Genomic DNA, 20,082 nt, shown 5'->3' with positions numbered 1-20,082 from the left:
AAAATATGATCTGAGGCACCTGAGTCCAATATCCAAAAACACTACAAGGTGTGTCTTCTCAAGAAGAACCCAATGAATGCAATGGCACCTTGAACGAAGACCTGAGGAGAGAGATCTAGCTGGAAAATAGTCTACAACTTTGATGATGGTAGCAGCACGTGAAGCGCCGGACGGCGACGGGCATTTAGGCCTAGGCTTACGACAAGGTTCTAAGAGGGTCTGTGATGCAAGATTGGTAGAAAAATCACTAGGCACGTCAGAACACGAAGAAGACAATCGCAACAGACTCTAGTGGCGATGGCAGCTGCAGCGGCGAAAAAAGGTTTATTCTATGGTTTAAGCTCTGTTACCATGTCAAATGTTGTGGAAGAAAAAGATTTATTGTATTCAGTGTAAAGAATTGTACATATATCTACTATTTATACATGAATAAACTATTAACCTAATGAGCGCATTCCTAAAAGGGCCTAGGGTAGTAGGGTTTCAACATTTTTCATAGTCATCCAATATCTCCACCACTATACAACGAATCTGAATTTAACTCGAAGCACACCTGCAAAATTTCACTCTTTTTTTATTTTTTATTTTCTTTTGTGATGCTATTTATGAGAAGGGGTTAGAAAAGTGTAGATTTGTGTAGCAGCAACCCCTTGCCTAGTGCGAACAGGAATTAATTTGAGTATGGTACAAGTTTATAAGTGCCTCCATAGTACCTACTCGGGGCACCTTGTGATCTTATCATTAAAAAAAAAAACACTATTATTTGTTTTAAGTTCAATGAACCATGAAGTAGAATAGAAGAGGAGAGCATGATTCAAAACACCACAGAGAACTTTTAAAGACTGGAATTACTGGAAAGATAATGACAGAGGTTAAACGAACAATCCAAGCAGGCAGAACCAACCACTCAAGTCTCTGTCAAATTTGAAAAGCATCACACATATACTTCTTGATTATTATTATTATGATTATGATTATTATGGTGGTTTACGTTATACAAGTAACAGTCAGCAGTCAATGCAAATGAGAGTAAATCCATACCATAGCATAGGGGCACTGATTCAATGCATTAGTTACTATGTCAAAGTTTTGCAGTATATACCAATCACTCACTTACTGGAAAAGCAACATTTAGTTTGGATTCAGTTTCTGCATCCACCAAATGAATTGGTAATGCATTCATTCTATTCTTTTGATTTGGTGAAGAAACGTTTTTCGGAGAAGTTGAGTAAGAAACCACCTAATAACACCCAAAATAATGAACCAACTTCACACAGATATAGTGCAGCCTAATTCCTTAGCAGCAGTATCAAGAAATTCTGCAGACATCCCATTTGCAAGCTGGCTATGAGCTTCGCAATTCAAGCACCTCTCAATGTCGGCTTGCCAGTCAATAGTGCCTACGTTCAAGCACTGATATGCAGGACCATGGATGCCATTCATATTCACTGGTTTGGCTCTCGATTTTATTGAACCGGAATGCAGAATTGCACGAAGAACTGATATGCTGAGAGCACGGACATGGGCACTTGGATGAGAAAGACAGCGAACTGTGGCTGGTATACGACACTGCAAGGTGTTGACCCGAATTCAACAAGTGAGTCAAGTGTTACTCGTTTGTTCATATATTCAACTTTAAACCAAGCACGCGCCACAATATGTACAAAACATTTCCAGAAAAGTTTTCAACTTCTCATTTTTGTTCCAAGCTATTCATATCCAATTATCAGGTATAGCTTCTTTCTTTTTCATTTTTACTTTCTTTTCTCTTATTTCTTTTTTTTTTTTCTTCCCTTTTTTGGATGACGAGGGAAAACCAACAAGCCTTTCGAGTTTCGAGTGTGAGTAAACCCCGTCTTGTGACACTAGCCGACAAAGGACCAATGGACCACAAGGAAGTAAACCAGCCTAGGTTATCAAGGGGGCAAGGATTTGAACTTGTGACCTTGTGGTTACAAGTGTGGATCTCTTGCCATCTTGACTGGGGTTACCCTTCCCCCCCACCCCCCCCCCTAGTATTACAGAATATAGACACATTTTATTAATTATTCAACTTCAAATAACAATGGTTGGCATCAAAAGAATGTATAGAGGCTGAAAAAACATATCACCTTCAAAAGGTTTGAGAGGCCATCTGCAACTGCCAATCCAGATTCTCCCCACTCGAGCACTGGTTGAACTGCTCTAGCTGTCACTTCGAGAAGCTGCTCAATAATTTCCATGTCCAACAATGTAAGCATATAGCAGCAGGCATACAGGATGATGGGCAACCCAATATTATTGTATGATACATTTAAGATGTTAATGCCAGAGCAAATATGAATTATATGCGGGTAGGTACATCATTTCACCAGAAATAATTACCTCCAGTTGAGGTAAGGTGCATGCTTCACCATCAACAAGCATTCCATCGGTGGCCCGTAAAAGAAGGTCAGATGCACTAGCCACAATTACAAGGGATTCTGGGGTATCATGATTTCTCATCAATTCTGCAATCAACTTCACGATTCGTTGGTTGATTCTCCACATCTTCTGACCGAAATCATCATCTTTAGCAATCCAGGGCTGGAATTCCCTCTCCGCCTGACAAGTAAACAAAGCAAGGAAAGTGACTAAACAAATCAAGTTATAAACATTCACACCATATAAGAAAAACAATCATTGCCAACACATGCTAATAACACAATCTAGTTAATGATGATTCCAGTACAAACAACTGATCATATATCGATACACATACAGATTTCCAACATAAAGACATTTTCAATATATGAACATGGCATGCAGGTTTGTATATAGAGCTATAGGCATACATGTTCTATATATAGATATACACAGACACGCATCCGTACTACATGGAGTTCAGAAAAAGAAAACATATTTTACATTAGTCAATAAAAATAAAAGTTCCAGTAAGTCCAAATAGAACGAAATCTGGACCTGAAGAACGACAGCCGTTGCAGCTTTTGCAGGTGAGGCTAACACAACATTGCATAGTGCATCAACTACCTGCAGTTAGAGGAAACTGTCAAAAAAGTGTGAAGCACATAAAAGAATCTTTATTTCATATTAGAAGGCTGACAGTATAGCTCCTAATTGATTAACACTAACATCTGGCTGTGAAAGCAGATAGCCACAAGTAGCATTCCTTTACAAGTGGGATAATTATGGATTTTAATAAACTTGAAACAGGTTATCATCCTAAAAGAATGCAATTAGACAAGTGTGCATATAATTCTGTTCTTAGCTTGATTTTATACTTGGTTTCCATGGTTTGAGCAGGAAAAGTGAGATCAAAGACGACTATAAAGAATGAACCTAAATAATATTTGGCCATTCTCCTCATTCTGATTTCCACCAAGTTTTTGAACCATTTATATATATATATAGGTTTAATGAGGTGGAATTTCCAAATGACCAGAATGTATAAACAATTCAACAGACAAGCACTAAAAGGCATTGATGATTGAATGTCATGCAGCAGAATTCAGTCTGGAAAATGGAGAGAAAAAAAAATCAAAAAAACAAGGTCCAATTGCAATAAATTTGCAAGAACTTTGGTAGTTTTATTATGTTTCAGTTCTATGCTAGTCATTAAATAGATATTTTCACTTCTCTGACAAGATACTTTTGGTTGTAGAAAGGCCATTTCATAGCTCTGATTACTGAATTTATTGCAATAGAAACATTTTTAAAAAATTTTGTATTGGTGCAATAGAAACGATTTTCTGCTTAGATAAAAACCATTCAACATTGCACAAATAATATACCACTCAACTAAGTTAAATAATTCCATGTTCTTCCCTTGCTTCCTTTAATCTTTTTTCTACATGAAATAAGGAAAATCGGCTTTTTCTACTTACCTCATAGCATATATAGTTAAATCTGTAGAGGATGCTATATTGGAATTTTACCAATAAAAAAATATGAATCTAATCTAAATTTTGAATTCACAAAATACGATTCTTAATCTATTTAGCTTGACCATGTCAAGCAACAATGTATTTATCTGTAATCAAGTATCTAACATTTTGTAAGGTATGTTGGTTATAACTGGATGATTGCTACTGGAAATAAAAACTGTCACAGTTATGTCATTTGACTATTACCTGTCTCCATCCCTGCTGGGCAGATGTGCTTTCTGCGCTAGGCTGTATTTCAGGTGATGCAATCAACTTATGCCAAAGCAAGGAAACAACAGAAAAACAAAGTTCTTGTTTCTCTGCAAGAACAGACTTTAGAAGATCTCGTGCTTGAAAATTAAATCCCACATTCCTGTCCATTGTCAGAAAGTTGGCCAAATCTGAAGCATCTATTGGGAAACTTGCAACCGCTTTACCCGTGGTTCCCCTGGCAACCTCAGTTGATTGTGAAGCCTTGTCACATATAATTAATGTTTTAGGATCAGATGAACCTTCGCATTGATGGGGTGATGGCTGCTCGGGTTTTAAGCAGTTACAGCTGGTACATTTATTTCGTTTCCTCCCATGAAAGCAGGTGGGAATTTCCCTTGGCACTGGTGCATGCATTAAGTGTGCTTCCAATGGTTCGGCCTTGTTGACAATTGATGCAACTACTTTGCTGTGAATATCAATGAGGTTATAAAGTGAAGATGCCCTAGAGTGAATTTCATCATCCCATTTACACCGTATCAAGATGGACAGTGCACGCATGCAAGCCTTTGACCGTCTAAAAAGATCAGAAACGTGAGCTGCAACCATAGCTGCTGCAACTATCTGATTTGAACTGTAACTACATGAGGTTCCAACAGAAGATGGCTTCAAAGAGAAAAGTGCCTCTAGAATTGCTAGTATCCTGCGAGTATGGCAGACTGCAGAGTGAATCCCATTCTTCAACTCAATGGATGATACATTAGAAAGGTTAGCTGTGTCATCCACATTCTTAGGACCGAATGAAAAACTCCCTCTTGAAATCAAAGGGAAAAGCTGAAGTTCCCAAGAAAGAGCACAAACAGCAGCAAGAACATAAGAATCAAATGCTGCCACTGGTCCTTGTTTTTTAGGTTTCCCACTTCCCATTTCTTTTCGCTTCGCAGTGGTTGTTGGTATGTCTCCACTGACTTCACTAACTGCCAGAGAATCTTCACCTTTAGGCCTCTTGCTTCCATTGTGTTTTGCTTCATGACTAACGCATACAGTTAACACAATGAAAAGAAGGCGAGAGGCAAGCTCAACAGAAGCACATGACTCTACAAATAGCGAGTGGACCATTGTTCGCAATTCTGCCACAGCAAGATTTTTGGAGGCAGAGCCAAAAACAAATCTTGTCTTTTTAATTTCTTCTCTGGATGAGTCAGGTGGGAATGTTCTGTGAAGAATTGCTTCAACAGTAGCAACAAATATTTTCATGAGGCAGGTTTCAGATGGACTCCTACGAGGAAGATACTCAAGGACCTTAAGCAGAGGTATATATAAATTCCATGACAAGATAGGAGGTTGCAAAGGGGTTGCCACCATAATTTCAGGAAGATCAACAGCAGAGGAGCTTAAAGGAATCAAACCATAAGCAGCTTCCCAAATGGTACATATTCTCCATTCAACCTCAGGGCCATGTGCACAGAGCATTGATGCAATCCCTTGGGCAGTAGCTTCAACTGTAGCTTCAGCTGCTGGCACTTCTCTCTAGAGAATGACATGTTTTAGATATCACTAGAGTACCTCTAGATTAAATCCAAGCAATAAGGCAAGCATTACCTGTTTTTTATCGCATGAAATGTATCCACCCAAGGGTTCATGTTGGACTTCCACTCCTTCCACTTGCCTCAATGGTGGGAAAAGCAAAGCAGGTTGCGAAAGTATTCGAAAAAGCAAAGCAGCCGCAGCATCTGCAGCAATGCCAACTCTCATAGACATTGCAATTCCAATAGCACGCAAGAAATGCAAATGCATCCAATTTCGAGGAAGCTTCACCAAGTGGATAAGGATTAGGACTTAAGTTAATTGAAAGCATTAGATTATCAATAGCATCCCTTTAAAAGATGTTCTTAAGGAATCAAGTTAATAGCACTTTTATGATAAAATTTTACAAAATAAATATAAGATAAATCTTAAAATCAGATTTATAAGCTTCTCTAAGAGTGAAAGAGGCATGTTGTCCATCCTATGATGAAATTGTGTTAAAAGAATAAATGAACTATGTAACATCATTACAGGAAGATAAAAAAATATCATGTTTATAAAATCAAGACAAAAATGCATATAGAGTTGCTACTCAGACTTCCAACTGTCTGAAAGCAAAGCTAACTTGTTGCAATTGATATTGAAACATTGCAGTTCACTATCTATCTTTTTTTGTTAAACTAAAAGCATAATTATTCTATGTGAGGCTCATAGCATCCATAAAGCCAATTCAGGCATTATGATTTTTTTAAAGAGTGTGAAACCCAATAACAAAGATTAACACATAAAAGGTGTTGTTCCTTCGGTCACAACTAAAAATAGATTAGCATAGATAGAACAATAATAATCCAGGCATCTCTACAGCAGCAGTGTGTAGCTTTCTATTTTGGCAATCAAGGGATGAGAAATATAGTGTTTGTTGAATGTAGACTTAACCATAGTACGATTTCAATGATAAGTCAAATCCAGTTATATTTTTAGGCAGAGTTGTTAAGGCGGACTTTCAAGGCGAGGCGCCACCCAACCAGACACCTAGGTGACGCCTTAACAACAATGTTTTTAGGTATACATATAGGGCATTGTAGATATGTTTTCTACACAAATAAATTTTTTTTTTGGTAAATGTTGAATATTAGGAGACCTTTATTGAATATTAGGAAACTCCTAGTAGGGTGGACTTAGTTTCCTATTCCTATATAGAGGTACATAGGAACATAGAGAATAACCTATTGTAATCTTTCATTATAATATATTCTCTGGTTTTCTAACATACTTTGCTTCCACCTAACTGGTGGGTGGTTGTTATTCTCCACCTGCCAGGCCTTTCAATCCCTCAATTTCAACAGTAAACATAGTACCCAAGCATTAGGGTTTGTTTTAAAGTTTGACTTTGAAACCCTACAGGTAATGATGCCTCCATTGTTGGAGTTCGATGATTAGTCTAAAAGAAGTTTGACAACCGATCTGACAACAAGGCTGAGGTTGGGAGAGGGAGACAATGTTGGGAATAGAAGTCAGTCAAGCCATACCACTAGAGAAGTTGTGACTTGTGATGCGGAACCACATGCCACCAAGTTTAGCACCTCTAGTGTATGTACATATAAAACCTTTGTACAGTTCTAGAATCTAGATACACAGAAAAATAATAAAAGCTTTACTGTTTCAGATGGTATCAAAGCATAAGAAAAACCCTAGACATTCCTTCTTTTTATTTTTCCTGCAAAAAGCTCCAATTCTAACATTTTCCTCCGGCGTGAACAATAGCAGTGGTTGTCTGTCCAATCCAACTCCACTAACGCTCTCATTGTGAGCCAATGCCAAGAGTCCCATCGTCGGCCGCTGCCGCATGTACCACCTATAGTCAATGGTGGTTTCAACTTTTTTTTTTTTTCACTCGAATCTCCTCCGAGTCTCTCTATTCACAACACCAGTGGTACCATTGAACACATCTCATCCAGATGAATCTCTAGGTGAATTTTTCTCTCACCACCACCGGCCATTGACACGAGAGACAAACTCGGGTCCTTTTTCTAATCATCTCCATTGTTTTGTCCACAACTAACTTCACATCCTTTTTGGCCATCACCATGTATAAATTGACCGAAAGCAATAACTTGGGCAGCTTCAATCAAACTATCATTTAAAGGTCAATCTAGATACTTAACAACTAAGCTAGAAGATGTCAAATAAAACAAGGGTGAGTGGGAGAAGTTGGATGCATTACTATGCTATATGTTGTGGGTTTGTGGTAATGAATTGATTCCAAACTACACAACATCTATAAAGCTTACAAGGCATGTTACGAAGTGTGGCAAAAGGCAGAATCTCTATTCCTTGGTCTCCAATATGCTTAATTTCAAGTGTCAACCATATATGGATATAACGGAGTTCCTTGGGCAAGTGGAAGCTTTGCACTATGAGTTCAATAAGCTCTTCCCATATGAAAACCATGCAATGCTCATGTGAAGCAATGTGAAAGTTCTTCATGGTGTTCACCTTAGCTAATCTCTATCCAGATTACGTCCGTATTTGATATCATATTTTATCTAGTCCCACACTTTGTCAATGTAATTCAAGCTATTGGCTCCGAGACACAAGATCCTAGTTCTTCATTTGTAATAGCCCCAACCAAATACAAGTATCTTCAATTTAAGGCTTATAGACCTTCCACTTCTGCAGCACATCCTAGTACCTCCTCTCTAGTTGTACAGGTTGTTTATTCTGCGTCCTATACACACTGTATATACAACATAATCATATTCCACATGCTATCAGAGCGAGACTAAGGTGAGTGGGGCAGTGGGCTTTGGTCGGAGTGAGGAGGCAACGCCGTCGGAAGAAGCAGAGCAGCCATCGGGATCTCCACGCACCGCCGCAGTCCAAGGGTTCCGACGCCATGCGCCGGCGCGTGAACACTGTTTTGGCGACTTTTCCGGTCGAGACTGGTACCAGCAGGCCAGTCTCGGTAAGCCTAGTAGATCTGAAGTGGTGGTGTAATCAGGTACTTGAGCATTTTTCCTTTGTTTTACCGGAATACTATGGCTGAAGGTAGGACCATTACTGTGGTGTCAACCCCATCTAAATTGATTGATGTGGTGTTGGCACTGGATGGATCCAACTTTGGAGAATGGAAGTTTTTACTTGAGATTAACTTGGGAGGTATGGGTAAAGACAAACATTTAACTGAAACATGCCCAGTAGAACCTACTGAAGCCCAAGAATGGAAGAAAAACGATAAAGCCATGTTATCACGTATAATAATCTGCATATAGAAAAATAAGTTTATCATGCAACATTGTAAAACTGCAAAGGAGGTATGGGAATTAGTAAATAAATGGTTTAGCGGGGCAAATAATTAGAGAAAGTTGTATCAATTGTCTCAGGATGTTCATCGTCCATCTCAAAAGGGGGCGAGACATTAGGGACTATTATTATGACTTCAAAAATGTGAGTGAGGCATTGTATACTGCTATGCCGATTACAAATGACATGGATAAAATGAAAAAGCAACGTGATCAATTGCATGTCTTTAGTTGGATTTCTAGGTTGGATAAGGAGTATGATGTTCTGAAATCCCAGTTGCTAGGGAATAAGGAGTTAGAGTCAATAGGCCAAGTCTTCGCTATGGTTCAAAATGCATCAAGTAATCCTAATATTGATGGTGTGTCGGAGAAACATGTCTTTTTATCCCAGGGAGATAATGGTGATGAAAGTGCCAATGGTCGAGGAAGCCGGTTTAGGGGACGTGGTGGCTTTAGCAGAGGGCGCGGAGGAGGTCGAAGAGGACAAAGGGTTTGTTACAATTGTGGAGAACCCAGTCATCTACGCAACCAATGCCCAAAGCCACTCTAACCACAAAGGTTTGCCAACTTTGCCTATAAACCAAACGGAAATATGGTCATGATGATTGATGAAAAGTTGGCTCTGTTTAATCAATCGAAAGTATCTTCCTTGCAGCCTCCAGCTAATCCAGAGACTTTGCCATCTCCCTTAGCCACCTTTGTCCAAATAGGTAATCCTATTGCTTGTGTCTCTTCCTCATCTCGATAGTGGGTCATTGATTCTAGAGCCAGTGACCATATGTCAGGGAATCTCAATATTTTTTTCAAATATTATTCCTTTAATTATGGTACTATAGTTAACCTAGCAAATGGTTCATGCACCTCTGCTTTGGGTAAAGGCAATGCTAGTGTTAGTCCATCAATGTCTCTCTCTTCTGTGTTATACCTTCCGAATTTCCGTGGCAGTGTTTTGTTAATTGTCTATGTTGATGATATAGTGATCACAGATGATGATGCAAGAGGAATCAATGCACTCAAGTCTTTTCTAAAAGAGAAGTTCCACACGAAAGATTTGGGGGTGTTGAAGTACTTCCTTGGGATTGAATTTGTTCGTTCTAAGAAAGGCATATTTGCTAGATTTACTTGAAGACTCTGGGCTCTTAGGGTCAAAGCCTTGTGAGACTCCTATGGACTAGAGTGTTAAACTTGTAGCTGGTGAGGGGGAGCTTCTTGAAGACCTAGAGAGGTATAGGAGACTGGTTGGTAAGTTGAACTATCTTACACTCGTCCTGCTACTGCCTTTCCAGTGAGTGTGGTGAGTCAGTTCATGGCATCCCCTACTAAACCTCATTGGGAAGTTGCAGTTCGAATTGTAAAGTATTTGAAGAATGCTCCTGGGAAAGGAATCTTGTATGCCAATCATGGCTTGAGAAACTTAAGTCACACCCTGAACCCAAATCTACAATAGTACAAGCTAGAAAGGAATATAGCTTACAGCTACACCCTGAACTCCATTGATTTCAACATTATGCTACAGGTTGGAAATCATTAAACAGATTTGTTTAGAAAAGGGCTCAATAGAAATATGATTAATTATATTTTTTATAAGATGGGCACGATTTTTTTTATAAGATGGGCATGATTAATACTCCGTATCTATTTTCCAGCTTGAGGAGTGTTGAATGTGACCCTAACCTTAGTCCAATTCTAGTGATGGGCCATGCTCATCTATACCTTTATGTATATATAAAAATAGAGCATTGTACAGTTGTACATATATTTTCTGGACACAAATATATAAATATAATCCTTTTCTATCATTTGATGTAACAGTTAAAAAGCAAGCTAATGGTTTAATGACAAGACTCCAGCAACCAGCACCAAATAAGAATATAGATTAACAGAAATTTGCAGCCCAAAATTTTGTAGGCTCACATTTTGCTCAAATAATTTGGTACAAGATACAACTTACCCGCAATCCAGATGCATAATCTTCTGCTGCTCGAAGAAGTTCCACTAGTTGTACAGCAGCATCAAGTGCATCAGGAGCCCATGAAGGCGGAGCTTCTAAAAGTCCAAGCAGAAGCCTTTGAGTGGCACTTGGACTTGCAATTGCATAGTATCTAAAGGAGAAAATTAAGACACGGATGATCTTTTTATAAGGTGTAGAAATTTGTCTCAATTTCCCATTGCATATTTGGAAAGAGTGACTTAGATTCCATTTAAGTTGGTTTTAGAGCGTGTATCAGAGACTTACCGATGAAATAAGCGTGCATATGGCTCCAGAGCTGGAAGCCCTGCAACAAGATGCTCATCCATAGGCGTTGTCGGGGGTGGCAGCAGCAGTGCAGGAACAGCAATTGCAGTTAAGGTAGCAGTCTCATAACGAGCAACTTCCTCATCACAAACACTTAATATAACACCAGCACCATTAGCAACGGCCCACCTTGGAGTTGAAGGTATTAGTTGTGGATGCTTTCCAGACCCACGGGAAGAAGCTAAGACACAAAATTAAGTCAATTTTAAGTTTTCCCTCAGAAATACAGTTAATTCAATAAAATGCCTTATGGGTTGAAAAATTATAAACTATTAAAACAAGTTATGAACAAGCTTCATGAAAGATTTATAACAAGTATAAACAATTAAAACCATTAATCAACTAGTAATGTTTTCGGAAGTTTAAAGCACTTTACAATTTTGTTTGTTGGTGAAATGTATATATTTTGTCTTACTACACTTAGAACATAGTGAAATCCTTGGTACAAATTGGGTCTAATAGTAGGATTTCAATAATAAAGATTTTTCTTTTTCCTCTGTTAAGGTGAACATAGTAAAGTTATCAAGATATTTAGTGCTTTATTATATGAAGACATAAAAGAAGCAAGTATTAACGTTAGGACAATTTGGTAAATGGTCCAAGTTTATCCAATTGGATGGAGTGGATGGGTGCCCTAACTTGGTTCAAAGGAAAGTTAGATGGTAATTAAGATCAGCTGGATGAATGGTAGAAGTGTAACAAGATTTTGTGTGATCACAAAATTTCCATTAGTTGAAATTCATATTCTATCCAATAGTCAATTACTAGTATGCTTTAAGTAGCTGAGTGTTGATCAGTTAAGAAACACATAATAAAACAAACTTTTCTGCTTTTGCTTATATAATTTTGGAAACAAAAATATGGACCTAACATGATTGTTACTTTGAGAAAAAAACAGAAACTTGTTTTTGTTTTCAAAAGTGAACAAAAAACAAAAATAAAAATGTTTCCAATTAAACATTCCGAATGGTACTATAAGTACTTTAGCTTCCATTTATCTGCACAAGCATGTCTGGAATCTAGAGGCTTAATTGCAAAGGTTTTCTAGAAAAAGTGCACATACCAGTTGAAGGTGGCTTGAGTTCTCCAGCAGCATACTTTCCCATAACACCACCACACCTGTTGAGCATAAACGATCGCCATCAATACAGTACATTATGTCACCTAGTCATTACCATCAGTATATATTTTCAATGAATTAATTATGTTGCCAATGAGGAACTTAATTTTTGACTACCACTTTACTAAACAAATATTCTTAAAATTCTCACAGTCAAAAGACACCAAAGCAAACACTAGTTGAGGTATAACAGTATATTACCATTGCAAAAGGAAATAATTAAGAAGCTAGTATATTAAATTACAGGAAATAGTTAACTTGTTTATCCATCCATAAATCCTAAAATTTTATATAAAAATGAGAAACCAAAGATCATCAACACAAAAGCTCTCATTGTCATATGTTTAGATATGACTTCTATTAATTGCTCTCACAAATGGCTTGATTCCCCAAACAGCATTTTACTTTAGTGAGCACAAGGGTACTACTAAGTGAGTAAAATGCAGATTTCTTATACCATTCCCCTTAAACTTTTTAAACCAGAAAGGCAAATACATTCCTTCCATCCATCCATTCCACAAAACTTCATAAATATGTTTTAAGTTCCACAGCAATTCCAAATAGCCTAGTAAACAACTCCCAAGTTGAAACAGAAATGTTAAGGTTATTGCACACTATTCAGTTCATATCAACTCATGTGTTAAACTCCTCCATTTATGATGGAAGAAATATCCACTATTAAAAGGAATTAAAAACACAAGACAAATTGTCTAAAGCTATAAGATATGAATATGAAACTTTCCTAGATCTTGGAATATATGATGGTGAGATTGCATGGAAAACAGGAAAAGGTTACTTTTTACACTAAAAGCAACAATTCTACACTCAATTATTGGGCACATACTTGAATCTACAGAGTTTAGTAGTGTCCAAGACAAATACATCTGAAGGAGATCAGGAGATGATCCTCTCCAGACAACCCCTCCCGACTTTTAATTAGATTTGTCACATGACTTAAATACCAAACAAAAGTAATAATTAAATATTTAAATCTAATATGTACAGTTTGTCTGAGAAAATTGTGATTTCCCTTTTCCTCCCAACCAATTAATTTCCTTACAGACAAATTTAATCAAATTTTTTAAAAATATTTCTAACCATGGTTTATGTATTGATCTGTTTGATTGAATCAGGATGGAATTTTGGGAGGAGTGAGAAAGGGAGATTTTCTAGAAGTTCCTATCTTTTATATTCTCTTGCCTAATGGCAGAATCTTCCAAAGACTAACTACTTATATGTTTTTATGGAATTAAATTGTGTTCTTGACACCTTTCTGAGCTAAAGCAAGAATATCATTTACAGGTTTACCCCGAGATTGATAGGTTTCCCTTAGTTGATTCTGTAAAATTCCTCTTCTTTCATTTGGATGATTTCGTGTCATCATTTTTCTATTTCATCAATAAAGTTAATATAAAGAGAAAATCAGACCATTGCAAGATATCCCAATGACAGTTGGATCAGTTCAGTAGTAAACAGTGTAATTTGTAAAGAAGTTCTTCCCAGTTAAAATTCACAATCTAGTCCAGCATCTAAAATATTCTGAAAACCCCCTCAAGTTTAACCTGCTTAAGTGGCGCTCAACTCAGCAAAATGGCCTACCCTATTCACAAGCATTTCATGTCTGTATACGCACAAAAATAATATGAACTGATAATAATAATAATAATAACAACAACAACAACAACAACAACAATAATAATACAACGACAATAACAACAACAACAACAACAGCAACAACAATAATAATAATAATTAAGTATCCAGAACTTGTAATATAAACTTTATTGTTGCAAGTGTTGGCATGCACACAGTGTGGGTAAATATTTTACATTTTCTTTTTTAGGTCAGGTATTCTTTTACTTTTCTTGTGTATCTTACACTTCAAAGTTTAGTTTTATGCTAAGCTAAGTTTTGTTCTTAAGGTAACAATTAATACGCATAAATATACATATATGTAAAGGTAAATTAGAAAGTTGTGCTCATATTTAAAAAATAAAAATCAAGTGACATTTTGAATAAGAGTACCAAATATATGTATGTATGTATATATATATATATATATATATATATATATATATNTATATATATATATATATATATATATATATATATATTGGATAACTAAAGCATTTCATCACAAATCCAAAATACGTACATTCTATGACTCAAAAGGCAAATAGTAGTTCCTCATCAACATAGCACATTGGGGTATTTCATGTATAGAAAAGAATGAATTTTCATGCAAGGACCATTGTACTTACCACCGGAAGTAGTCACTTCTAATACCTAGAGGTGCTGCCAGCAATATATCAGTAATCCATGGAGACAACAGCCTCAGTGGTTTCCTCTCATGTTGCAGAGACAACAAACTAGGGCCCCCATCAGCAGATTTACTTGTTGAAGCATGGCTGCCACTGTTGCTTCTATCTGCTTCACTATCTTTCTTTTCAACTTTGTAAACCGGGCGGTTATAGTGGGTTAATATTCGTAAAATTTCTCCACAAGCAAGAGCCCATTGTTCAGAAAGTTCATTCTGCATGCATGGGTTTGCAATTAGTCTCAAGACTCTTCTTCAGTAAATTATCAGAACATATGTAATGTTCTCTTTAGAATGATGGCAAACATATCATGTAAAAAAACATATACTGAAATCAACAACAAAGTTAAGAATTGTGTTAAAGAATCTGAATACCTGACTGTTTGGACAGACCAATGAAATGAAAGAGGCAAAAGGTGGACTATTTTTATCATACTCCAATGTACCATCAATGATACATGAGATAATTGGATGAATAACAGCATGTCCATGCTCTGGATGATGGAGGAGAAATGTTGCTGGAAATTGAAAATAATTAGAAAAAATATTCAAGCTGCACCAAATATGCAGAAGCTAATTTGAATGCAGAGAAATGATAGATTATATTAAAAGTAGAATGAGAGAATCACTAATACCCAAAACATCATCAAAAAGTCGGTTTTCTTTGGATGGGTAGCGGTTTCGGATCAGCTGCCAAAAAATATACACATCCAGTAATTAATATTTATTGGAAACACCAACAAACATAGCATTTTCCAGACAGTAATTCCAGAAGCCAAAGTATAGACCAAATACCTCAGCTATATCTTCCGGAAACTGTTCTGATGTAAACTGACCAAAATACTCAACATAAGCAGTAATTTGATCCTGAAAACAGAATGGATTAAGATTTCTATGAATAGAACTCATAAAATATAGATAAGTTAAAATAAAATGACATTTTTTTAACTCAACAATGTAAATAGATGTAAGAAAGTACACCACCAATATGGCAAGATTAAAATTTTTGAAATAGTTAATAGGAATCTCTAGTCCGAGTAGGAGTACGTTTGTTTTTCTATTTGTAGTAGGAGTGGGCTTAGCACAATGTTCCTATAGAGATATAGGATCTCTATATAGTTCAATATACAAAACACAGAGATACAATCTATTGTAATCTATTACTATTAATACAATCATCTATTCTCTCTTTCTTTGGTTTCTCACATATTTTACTTTTGCATAACTGGGTGGGTGGTGGCTATTTGTCACCCGCCAGGCCTTTCAATAATTCAATCCCTCAATTTCAACTAGTTTAGAGTCAAAGCTAGAATGAAATAGATATAAAATGAGGAATTGTTATACTGTTTAGATGCAGTATTTTCCCATTACTAAAGAGGCATAGTAACAGCTTAGATTAGAGTTTTCAATTTTGTTGTTTTCAACTTTAATTATAAGTTAGAAAATTAACTTACATCAAATGTTTAAGACCTCAACTCATTTTTTAGGCTCTCCATTCAAATCAAATTTGGCCTATCACATAGGTGTGAGTTGCATAATCCAGAAAATAATAACTTAAAATCAAATTGCTGTTTTTATACTGGCTAATGACAGAACTGCAATAATATGTAGAAACCAGTTATCACATAAAAGACAAGACAGATTTACATGTTTTTTAAAAGTAAACTAAAAAATAAATGAAAGCAGCACCTGCCATAGGTTCAAACATAGACCACAAGGTCAACAATTTTGTGTTCTACCAACTTGTGCCCTACCATGTTGGACTGGAGCTGGCTGTAACTCCATAATGTCAGTGTGTGAATCTAAGTGAAATACCATGTAATCTTCTTGAAAACAATCCCACTGGTGAGAACCTCAATAATGCAATAAGGTATATCTCATCTAAAATGCCTTTCATTGTCATGAATTTATGGGTTGGCATTTAGCTCTGAACAAGCAAATTGGACATCTTGTCTAGTTCAATGCACTAGGGCTTGAATTACAGATGTCTTAAATAAAGGATAGAAATTCTTGCACACATATTCGCGAAGATACTTTATATCCTCAAATATGGTACAGAAATCATAAATCAAGATCTAAATGGGATGGCATGATGGTATCAGGTTATGATTAAGTAAAATCTATACAGCTGGAGAAATACTTGAAATTCAGTTCTCCATATAGTCATTTAGCAATAACATCTTAGAATGTTTTGTACTTATACTGACCCAAACGCAGAAAAAATTAAACTTGGCCACTGTAAAATTTAGTTAAATACAATGTTGATCAAAATAACAAAGCCTTCATATCATAAGGCAGACCCTTTCATTACTACTTTATTACAGAGTTAAAAAAAACCTTGAATTTTATAGAGAAAAAACTTGGTTTGAAAATTTTGTTAACCTGAGGACAACTGATTCCTTAATTGGTTGGTTAAAATGGCTTCTTAAAAAAAAATTAAGGTGCTGATATTGGTATAACTGAATTATTTATTATTCTTGAATAAGATAACAATGACAGGTCAGCTAAACTTTACAAAAAGAAAAAAAAAAAAAAAGATAACAGTCAAAATGACTAAGAAGTTTACCAAGGAACCACCAGCACTGAACAACTAAATTTTCTTTCATTAACATGAACTCTGGAATGACTCCACTTTGCTAAGCTTTGCACTAATATATATATGTTTACCAAAAGCCCCAAACTGTTTAGGAATATAAAAATACAGACACAAAAATGCCATTGGAAGTACAAATAAAATAGCAATTCTACAAAGTTTTGCTTCAAGGAGAATTACATATTTCCTCTTGCAACATAAGCAGCTATACTGTTCATGCATCACGGACTCAGACAGAAGATAGGATTTTGAGGCAAACAGAAACAAGAGCTTGTGCCAATAGCAGGGCAACACACTTATACATGTTTGAGCCAGAAAAGATTATCAAAATCTTAGGCATATTAAGAAAAGTATCATACCTTCCGTTGCTGTACATCCTGTGGAGGCGGCCAAAACAATGAAGAGAACTGAAGGCGATCAATCCACCTTTCACATGAAGCAGCCATATACCTATCGATCAGCCAAGAACTTTTACTATAAGAAAAGCATGGTGACAAGTAAAGCCTCGAAGCTCCACTTCTGTCCTCCAAATCAGGGACCGATACTCAATAGATTGTAATTCAACATTTTCTAGATCTTCCAATGAGTTAATCACAGTGATTTCTACACCGAAAATAGTCATATAAAGTCAAAAACTTTAAAATTTTAAAGAAATTGCTAATTGGAATAGTGATGTTAAAATTTGGAAATATAGCACCAAGCTCTCCAGCAGTCCAGCACAGACAATTTTTTTAAGAGAAAAAATAATAATAACATAGGGGAAAAAAATGCATTGGCTAACATCAGAATCATATCCTTACCTTGATAAATATCCAATTGAAATAATTTCAAACGGAAATGAAATAAAAGGAAAAAAAAAAATTGTTCACTCTACTCTGGAGATAATTCATCAAGTAAAACATAAATACTACTAAATTATTTTATTCTTATTATTAAGGTGAAAATCAAAGAAACAATAATATCTCTAACGAAGAAACAAAACACATCCATTTTCAGCAATTCTAGATACCCCTAATACCCATTCATTAGTACAATAAAATGCATGTAAAACAATAATTAAAGATATAAAATCAACAAGACTAATCTCAATTTTTAAAAAATATTATAAAATATTTTTTTTCTACATAAACTTTTACAACCAAAAATAATAAAAATAAGTAAATAAATAAATAAATTTAACATGGAAATTCAACAAACTTCAAACAGATTCACTCGAGCAGGAGTGAGATGAACTTCTCAACGCTTTTAATCACTAGAAAAGATGAATTAAAACTTTCCAATACCCTTCAATCGGTTTCATCATTTTCTCATCAACCCTTTTCCATACAAGGCAACAGGAACAAAGGAAACTTCAAATCTTAACATTTCAAGGATTAAAAAACCTGTGTAAAATCACAGAAAATGACGCAAAAATAGGAGCAGGTGAAGAAGTGTACCTGAAAATTTTGCAAGAGATTGGAGAAAAAGAAGTAATTGATGCAAATTAGTGAATGTTTTGGTTTCTTCTCAGGGCTGCAGTAACAGTAAATGGAAGATTTTGGTTGTAAATAAAATTTGGGTGGAGAGAGGCCGGAGAGAGAGAGAGAGAGAAAGGTAAACAACAGAGTAGAAGGTAGAGAGAGATAGATACAGAGCAGAGAGGAGATCTTTAGCTGCGATCTCTCTCTTCCTAAGATGCATACGTGGCATTGATATTTTCCTCAATAGCTCCATGACAAATGCCCCATCTATCTTTCATGTATCCATACATCCCTCTGTCATGCCCATGCATACATCGCTTTTAACATTAAATTCTAAATTTTAAAATTTATTAGAAAGTTTATTTTTTAAAAAAAATTCATAATTTTTTACAAGACAATATATGTTTTATACTTTTTCAAATATTTTATGTCCAAAGAATCTAAGCCCCTGCATCGATATTTGAACACATAACTACTCAGTAACCGAGATGTCATCATTTTACATGGTAGTTGGCAAAATTTAGTAGAAAATAAATACGAAGCAATTTTATTAAAAATAGCATGTCTATTTTTAGTACTGTAGTAACTAAGAAGTTTAATGAATATTATTTTAAAATATGAAAACAGTTAAACCAAAACAATGAAATTGATATTAATATTATACTGTCGATCGGTATAAATATTTGCATTAAAGAATGTTAACTTTGGCTCTATGTTATGTTTATTTTTGCCAATTTTGTCATATACTATCAGTCAATGTTTTGATAAGAAATAATATCCAGTTTAATCATCTATTATAGTAATTTTTCTCTATTTAGATTGGGCCCTGCACTTCTATAATTTATTTAATTGAGTCATTTGTTAGAATAGTTTGGTATTTTAATTCTAGAGTTAATTCCATTTTTTGTCATAGATTTATAAGCGACAGTCCATTTTTAGTCTTTTTTTATCAGAACATTCACAATTGGTTCTAGTATTATTGTGGCACGATCATTTTTGGTCCTCTATCAACAAAATTGTTGAAATATCATTAAATACAAAGGCACTTCGATCATTTTTATATAAAGTAAGTTGACCATGATATATTTTTATGTTTATGTTTATGTTTTTGAAAAAATCTGTAATTGAAGACCAAACTGTCTTTGTATTTAACCGCATTAAAACCGTTTTGTTGATAGAGAACCAAAAATTATTATGCCACAATAATACTAGGACCAAATGTGGATGTTCCAATAAAAAAAAGACTAAAAGTGGACTGTCATCTATAAATTTAGGACCACAAATGGAATTAACTCTTTAATTCTATTAATACCCAATTTAGTCACCAACTATAATGATTTTACATAATTTAGTCA

General features: G+C 35.5%; 1 protein-coding gene across 2 annotated transcripts; it reads right to left on the bottom strand.

Moving 5' to 3' along the window:
• Window positions 1-1,024: 1,024 nt before the first annotated feature.
• LOC116019944 (protein GIGANTEA-like) lies at window positions 1,025-18,893 on the bottom strand. Of its 2 annotated transcripts, none has more exons than XM_031260343.1 (15): window positions 18,704-18,893; window positions 17,627-17,870; window positions 15,470-15,541; window positions 15,310-15,364; window positions 15,050-15,192; window positions 14,619-14,890; window positions 12,301-12,356; window positions 11,178-11,418; window positions 10,893-11,043; window positions 5,715-5,924; window positions 4,110-5,642; window positions 2,941-3,009; window positions 2,365-2,583; window positions 2,112-2,204; window positions 1,025-1,569 (listed from the first exon to the last, which is right to left on the bottom strand). In XM_031260343.1, the coding sequence occupies exons 2-15, from the start codon at window positions 17,711-17,713 to the stop codon at window positions 1,270-1,272; spliced, it is 3,501 nt and encodes a 1,166-aa protein (XP_031116203.1). In that variant the 5' UTR covers window positions 17,714-17,870; window positions 18,704-18,893; the 3' UTR covers window positions 1,025-1,269. The 2 variants fall into 2 exon arrangements, with proteins under 2 accessions (XP_031116203.1, XP_031116205.1); XM_031260345.1 differs by having other exon boundaries at window positions 17,627-17,717.
• Window positions 18,894-20,082: the final 1,189 nt, after the last annotated feature.

The sequence above is a fragment of the Ipomoea triloba genome, chromosome 5 (genome assembly GCF_003576645.1).
Source record: "Ipomoea triloba cultivar NCNSP0323 chromosome 5, ASM357664v1".
Classification (NCBI taxonomy): Eukaryota; Viridiplantae; Streptophyta; class Magnoliopsida; order Solanales; family Convolvulaceae; genus Ipomoea; species Ipomoea triloba.
This window is presented reverse-complemented; position numbering and strand designations above follow the sequence as displayed.

What these genes read in the sequence shown, in the direction of transcription:
- LOC116019944 (XM_031260343.1), bottom strand. Translation starts at nt 17,713, where the DNA reads ATGGCTGCTTCATGTGAAAGGTGGATTGATCGCCTTCAGTTCTCTTCA. An exon ending in AGAAGTGACTACTTCCGGTG is followed by an intron (nt 12,357 to 14,618) that starts GTAAGTACAATG and finishes TATGCTCAACAG; the next exon opens with GTGTGGTGGTGTTATGGGAA. An exon ending in ATTATGCATCTGGATTGCGG is followed by an intron (nt 5,925 to 10,892) that starts GTAAGTTGTATC and finishes CACTTGGTGAAG; the next exon opens with CTTCCTCGAAATTGGATGCA.